General features: G+C 45.9%; 1 protein-coding gene across 1 annotated transcript; it reads right to left on the minus strand.

Annotated features, from left to right (window-relative positions):
- Positions 1-3,080: 3,080 nt before the first annotated feature.
- nrl (neural retina leucine zipper) lies at positions 3,081-6,081 on the minus strand. The gene is made up of 4 exons (XM_073476398.1): positions 5,464-6,081; positions 5,072-5,356; positions 3,508-3,723; positions 3,081-3,248 (listed from the first exon to the last, which is right to left on the minus strand). The coding sequence occupies exons 1-4, from the start codon at positions 6,079-6,081 to the stop codon at positions 3,081-3,083; spliced, it is 1,287 nt and encodes a 428-aa protein (XP_073332499.1).
- Positions 6,082-7,569: the final 1,488 nt, after the last annotated feature.

The following is a 7,569-nucleotide window of genomic DNA, read 5'->3' on the forward strand; positions in this document are numbered from 1 at the left end:
TTGTGAACCCCGAGCTCGAGCAGCAGTATGATGTCTCACCTGTCACGCGGCTCTCGGCAACTACAAAATAAGCTCGGTCTCTCTCCCTCTCTCTCTTTCTTCCCTACCTCTCTCTCTCTCTCTCTCTCTCTCTTTCCTTCTCTCTCTCTCTTACCTCCCTCTCCCTCTCTCTCCTTCTCTCTCCCTCTCTCTCTTTCTTCCCTACCTCTCTCTCCCTCTCTTCTCTCTCTCTTTCCTTCTCTCTCTCTCTTACCTCCCTCTCTCTTCTCTCCCTCTCTCTCTCCCTCTCTCTCCTTCTCTCTCTCTCTCTCCCTCCCTCTCTCTCCCTCTCTCTTCTCTCCCTCTCTCTCTCCCTCTCTTTCCTTCTGTCTCTCTCCCTCTCTCTCCCTTTCTCTCCCTCTCTCCCCCTCTCCCTCTTTCTTCCCTACCTCTCTCTCTCTCTCTCTCTCTCTCCCCTCTCTCTCTCTCTCTCTCTCCTTCTCTCTCTCTCTCTTCCCTCCCTCTCCCTCTCTCCCCCCTCTCTCTCTACTGTCTCATCAGGTTAGGGCCCAGGTCCAGTCCTGCAGTCAGCACCGCCATTCATCACCGCTCTCCACGCTCACTGTGACTCCTAAAGATGTGGATGATGGACCACCTCGAGGCCTCACTCACTCACTCATTCACTCAGTCCGTCCGGGAGAAGCGTGTTTTGCCTCCACCGCTTGATCTGAGCGGTAAAAAGTGGAGCGGTGATGATGCAGGGAGGCAGGGAGGCAGCAGCACTGTGGAAAAGATGCTCAGTGTCACGAAGCGCTCATTGACCTCTGGAAGATGGGGAGCGATGCGCAGAGCGGCCGCTAGGGGGCAGCAGACGACAAGTCTTCTCCTCACTAATTGGCTTTGTTTGTGTGTGAGTGAACATGTGTGTCCTTGGGGGATATATGTTAAAAATCATGTGGGTATTGCTTTGTTAGAAAAGAGGCATGACAACCTGTATACGCTGCCTGAGGTCTATCACTGTCTCCACGTGTCCCTCGTGCCCCCGAAGACACACACACACACACACACACACACAACTTAATTGCATTTATTTAATTGAGTCTTTTCTGGTCCCTGATCCAAGGAGTGTATTTGGACATGTTTTCTGTCAAAATGTGAGTGTGGCCATGAGCGGTGGTGCGTCCCTCCCACACAAAGCCACAATAGACTCCGGCAGTGAGCAGCCAGGGCGCTATTATAGCCCTAATCCTGCTCCTATTATACAGGCCAGAGAGAGAGCGAGAGACACAGAGAGGGAGGTAGAGCTGAAGATGAGGTCATCCCAAACAGTGCACACCCAGGGTCACTGCCTCACTATAGAGGGACAGAGATAAAGAGAGCGATGGAGCAGGGCACGGGGGCTGCAGAGAGAAAAGGCCTGTGGAAGACTGAACGCCCTGTGGTAGATGCTCAGATAGGTGAATGGAAAAAAAAAAAAAGAGGTGAAACCTGTGTGGAAAGCTGCACAAAAACACACCACAGCACGGCAGGGATGGTAAAGTACTTTGTTTATTTCATATGCATATGAAACCACACTACAACAGGAGCAGGAAACCATGATAATGGCCGTCATTTGTGTAATAATGTTAATTCTAATCACAGTTGGATCAAATAATAAACTGTAGGAAAGTAAAAATACACGCTAATGGAATAAAACCAGTAAAGTAAAATAATTAGAATCAGTACATAAATAAACAATAAATACTGAATAAATAAGTGAATAAATAAAAGAACAATTTATTTTTACCTACACCCAAACAAAATTAATAGCTCTAATGCATGAACCCTGGCAATGATTTCATGGGACAGTTAAGAAGTCGTCTCCACGAAAGAGATTTTTTGCATTTCTTTCTTTGTTTTTGGTCTTTTTTTTTCTTTTTAAAATCCCTGCACCGTTAATTTTCTGTAGCCCACAGTACCCGAGCCCACAGTGACCAGCTCTGTGGTGCCGCATGTTGCATTAATTTGGTGATCGTCGCTGTTACAGAGGTGTTCAATCTGCCCGAAAATAGCTTCTCTAGCCTGGAGAACTGGACACAACCACACAAATCATGCCACACTCTTTGTTCGCCTGCTGCTGCGATGGGTTTTTCTATCTCTCAGCCGCTTTAGTTAAGCACACTACCAGCTCCGCTCCTCTGTATGTAAAAACCCTTTTTATTTTTTTAAGAGCAAACAGCAAGTTTCCTGCCAATTTACCATTTTAGCAAAAGGTAGATTTCTTTGCTGTAAAAACACAAGAGCAATATCCCCCACTATTCATTTAGCACAATCACTGGAAGATTCCCATGAAAGGTATCCTTGTACATTCTTGAATCTATGATTATTCATCTTACAAAGAATAACAAGTCTTGGTGAGCTTCAACACTTTGGTAGGCAACTGTGAAATATTAGCTGGCAAATACAACTGCATGCCGTGGATACTTTATCCAAGCCCATACCACTCCACATTCAGCACCACTGCACTACTCAGACCTCTGCAGCTTTAGCAGCTTATTATAAAAAAAACACAACTACAGTTCGAGCCCCAGCCACTCCTTTAGAGAGCACATTGCAGCTAAATAGTATTGCAAAGATAATATTCGAAGCAGTGTAAGGGACTATTGATACGTTTTAAAGCTTTATTTTCACCTGTTTTCATTGTCTTGTTTGTCCGCCGTTGCACTGATATCACAAGCAAAAGACCTCAGAGAGCTCTCCGCTGGTGTTTGTGCAACTATCATTCACAGTGAGGTTAAAAATGAAGTCCATGAAGCAGCCTAGAGCCGAGTCTAACACTATGAATTAACAGTCAATTCCCCTTTAAACATCCAAGGGTGGATTTCACAGTTGTATAGCCCCCAAAACTGCCTGCCAATGTCTCTCACTTTCACTTTCTCTCTCACGCACAAACACACACACACACACACACACACACACACACACACACACACACACACACACACACACACACATACACACGTCCTTGTTTTTCTTCCCCCAAGTCTGATTACTCATCATTGATAGCTCCACGTTGGCTGGTCTTGTTACTCATTCCTTCTTCCTCTCCCTGTGGGTGCAACTCAGAGGAAGTAATCAGGGGGCGGGGAAGGTGGGTTGCTGGTGCGGGTCGGTGGGGCGTCGCCGCCGCCGCCGATGCTGTGGTTCGTGCTGAGGAGCTTCTCGTAGCGAGCCTTGTAGGCGTCCCTCTCCCTCAGCACTCGAGTCAGCTCGCACTGTAGCTGTTCCAACTGAGGAGGGAAAAAAAAGAGTTCACATTTTTTTTTGCCAAAGTGCAAAAATGGTTTTATTATTTTATTTTATTACTTTTATTATTCATGCTGTAAACTGTTTCCAAATTAAGGTTTAATTAAAGTTTGGGATCAGATAAGACTTGGACGCGCTTATATAAAAAGTGGAAATATTAACTTTGTCAGCAAGAGGTCAGGGGTGTAGGAACGGGGGGGGGGGGGGAAGGGAGGCTATAGCCCTGCAAGAATGTGTATGTACCTGTTGTGTGAGCACGTGTTTCTCCGACTCCAGCGCGTGGCGGTGCTGTAAGCGCTTATAGCGGCAGGATTGTGCATAGCCGCGGTTCTTTAGCGTGCGACGCTTCTGCTTCAAGCGCACCACCTCGTCCTTGCTCACTCCACGCAGGTGCCGGTTCAGCTCCCGCACCGACAGGCTCACCAGCTGCTCGTCGGAGAAGCGCTCGTTCAACCCGCACTGATGAGCAGATGGAGAAAACACACAGAGAGAGAATATGTTGAGGCTCAATGTTAATTGGCAACGAGACACATGCTGGAAATGTGCGATGTGGATTTGTCCAAGAATGAGACTTAAATATATAATGTGTGAAATGTGCGATATAGTGATGGACATGTGATGTGTTGTGCTGGGAGTCTGTCGGTCAGGGGGCACATTTCGGCACCACATGTCCCATAATCTGTCATGTAATCTGACTAAGTGTGGGTGACAGTTATCAGGATTACGCACAGCAATAATAGCAGATATTATCATAAGCTCACACCGTGCTCCATATAGAGATCCACCCAGACATCTTGATCGCCCAGAACACAGATAACCAAAGTTTTTTTGCCTATTAAAATCACATTCAGATACGGATCTTCCACACATGTGGTCATTTAAAGTCACATAAGTAGCATTTACAAGCAGCGTGCGGACTTTTAAAGGTGCACTGTGTAGTTTAAAGATCTTCATTGACTGATTTTTACCTTATCGAACTAAATAAAACCCACTGTCCTTAAAGGATGACACAACTTCATACTGTTTTACTTTGTTTATATGTGGCGGACCCTGCCACCTTTCTACCTTCAAACAGTGTTCTGGGGACCTTATGTTCCTCTGAGAACAGCTTGTTTATTCAGTTATGGAAAAAATACTTATTTCTGAGTTTGTTACCTCATTACCTCATTAATATTGTAAATATCCAAATTCTTAGTTTGAATTCCTTCTCCAAAACTACATACTGCCCCTTTAAGACATGGTTTTTAACACTCTGTAACATAGCTGTAAGCAGATGAATTCGTCTATACTATAACTGTACTGGCATTAACAGATAATGTGTAGAGATATGTGATAATTGATGACAAATGCATGTGCGAAATAATAAATATACCTTAAAAGACCTTAAAAACACAATATTATAGTGTGTCATGAACTGTGTATCGAATGTTTATGTAGTGCTTAAAGGCCTTAATACTCATTTAAGAGGGGTAAAGATAAATATATGTTTTTTCATGGAGAAATCAAGACTTTGCACCCTCAAAGACAAAGCTCGAGCTTCACTTATTGTTGCCATGTAGAGAGCGATCCTAAAGTGATACTTCAGATACACACGGACATTAATAACCATGTACTAATGTCCTAATCCTAATCCTCCACTACACGATCCCTCTCTCCATCCGCTCAGCCCTCTAAATGCAACAAGTGTCACTGTTCACCCACCTCCAAAAACCTGCCGTGCTTCACTGATGAACACTTCCTGTTGAGCATCATTATCATTATCAACCCTATCTCAGCCAATCTCGAATGATGAGTGAAGCCTGTGTACCTGAGTGAGCTGGTGGTGATGATGGTGATGGCTGCCATGCATGGGGTGGTGTGGGTGGTGCTGATGATGGTGATGCTGGTGGTGATGAAGGCGGCCCTGGGGGCTGAGGGGTTGCGGGTAAGGAGCCGAGGCGGGGGCGGCGTTGGGGAGAGAGGGAGGGGCCGATGAGAGGAAGACGAGCGGGCGATGGCACATGTCTGTCCCTTTGGCGCAGGAGATGTCACCTCCGCTGTCGCTGCTGGAGTCTCCCAGGTTGCTGCTCGAACTCTGAGAAAGACCTGGAAACTGATGATGAAGAAGACGAAGAAGAAGAGGAAGAGGAGGAGAAGTTAAAGGTCAACTCTTTCACGACAACAGAGAAGAATGGTAAGATAGAAATAAGTGGTTGTTACCTGTGAGCTGACAGCTGCAGCAGCTGAGTTCAGTAAAGCCTCTACAGCATCCTCACAGCCCAGAAATCCATTGACTGGCCCCCTCTCTCTGTCCCCTCGCTCTGGCACTCCACCCAAGGCTCCCAGCAAAGTGGCGGGCCCCGTCACCTCACCTCCAAACTGCTGCTGCAGCGCCGCCAGCCAGATCAAGTCCTCCAGGGAGGCCGGGGTGGGACCCTGAGGCCCGCTGTGGGCCGGACTGCCTTCCACGTTCCCCTGAGAACCGGAGCTGATGCCGGAGGTGAAGCTGTTGGAGATGGAGAGGGGGAAGGAGATGGAGGAGGATGACGAAGAGAGGGAGGAAGAGCCCGAAGGTGGCGGGTGGGCGTCGCTGAGTGTGGGCGAGGGTGGCAGCGAGTTGTAAGGGCTGGAGCTCAAACTGGAGTCCTGCGGAGGGTGGCTGGTGTATGGAGAGCTGGAGGGGTCCTGGGGGAGGCCAGATTTGGGGTACGAACACGGAGGAGGGAGTGGTGGAGTGTCAGGTTTCACCTCAAACTTGAGGAGGTCAAAGTCGTTTAGGTACTCCATAGCCAGAGGGCTCGGGGGGAGAGAGGGCATGGGGAGGGAAGGAGACGACATGCTGTCTGCTGCTGCTGCTGCTGCTGCTGCTGGTGGAGCTTCAACAGGGTTTTTCCGTATGTCAGGATTGTTGGACAGTCCACTCCTCTGCCTCAGTGCAGCTCATAGACAGCAGCAGGGGTGATGTCAGGAAGTCAACTGGTTTGTGAGTTTCCTCTGTAAGAAACTGTACGTCCCTGTGTCCTTGTCTCTGAGCCTCTTGTCCTGAAGGGAAGATGGAATAAAGAGTTTGAAATACGAAATAAGATGCTTTGGCAATACTGTACAAGACGACAGTCATAAAGCATTTTTGGTATGACTCAAGTGACATCACAGGTGGCAATTTGTGGTAGAGTTCCTCTTTAATAATTCACTACTGCTTTATAGATTAGCCATTAATAAAACTTCAAGATGATACTTGTTCGTTAATAAGTGCATTACGTCCATTTAAGGGAACTTCCTGATCAATTCAGGCTAGCTAAACGGACAAAATTTTTTCCAGGTTGGCCGAAAATGCTGGAGGAACATTTTCATCAACCTGGCAACCCAAAGAGTGGCTTGTAACTGATCTATAAAGGGTGTGTAAGTGATTTATACGCCTTTTAAAAGCATTAATTACATAAATAAACACCACAATATGAATAAGATCTTAACTTCATGTCATTGCGTGGACTGTAACATAAACATCTGCCTTTAAATCAAAAACCCGCCTCCAGTTTGTAGATGTTGGAAGTGTTTCGGCTCAGATGATCCACAAAAAGATGATCGTGTTATAAACGCCTCGACAAAAAGGTCATCCTGACTTTGTTGTTTGCAACATGAAGTTAGAGTGTGTGAGTCTGTGTGTCAGGCCTGTTTGTGTGTTATATTAAGACACTAATCTGTAGCATATCCCACTGGCCCAACACCTTAAATGCATGCACACTCACTGACACGTGTCACTCGCACGTGTAAAAGTTTAAGAGGTGTAAAGACAAACCAGAACTTCTCGAGTTTTTACAATGTACTTCAAACGCCTTTTTTTTAATGCTCTGTGCATGTTCGATAACTTTTTGTTGTTTCTTTTTAATAAAATCATCATCAAATTGCCTCTTTCTAGCCAGCAATGCCAAATCTCATCTGTGAAACTAATATATTAAAAAACGTGTTCGTTTATTTTTAAAAAAATGCCTCATCTCACGACTGCCAAGTGTTGTATTCATCTCAGTGTGGGAATGATTGCAGGTTATTGCTCTAATGTAATCACACACACACACACACACACACACACACACACACACACACACACACACACACAATAGATATAACATGTAATATTTCTAGAAAGATCTGCCGACTGAACACATAACCGACTGAAGCGTAAGAATTCAGAGGGCTTAATCATTTTTGACAGAAAGGTCCACAAGTCTCAGAGACCAAATCCAATTACCCACAGGTTCAGACTTTAATCCAGAGACCGAGACTTTCTAAAATGAATCGAAACACATTTCTATACAGCCAGAGGTGTGG

Source organism: Pagrus major, chromosome 11, assembly GCF_040436345.1.
Source record: "Pagrus major chromosome 11, Pma_NU_1.0".
In the NCBI taxonomy this organism is placed as follows: Eukaryota; Metazoa; Chordata; class Actinopteri; order Spariformes; family Sparidae; genus Pagrus; species Pagrus major.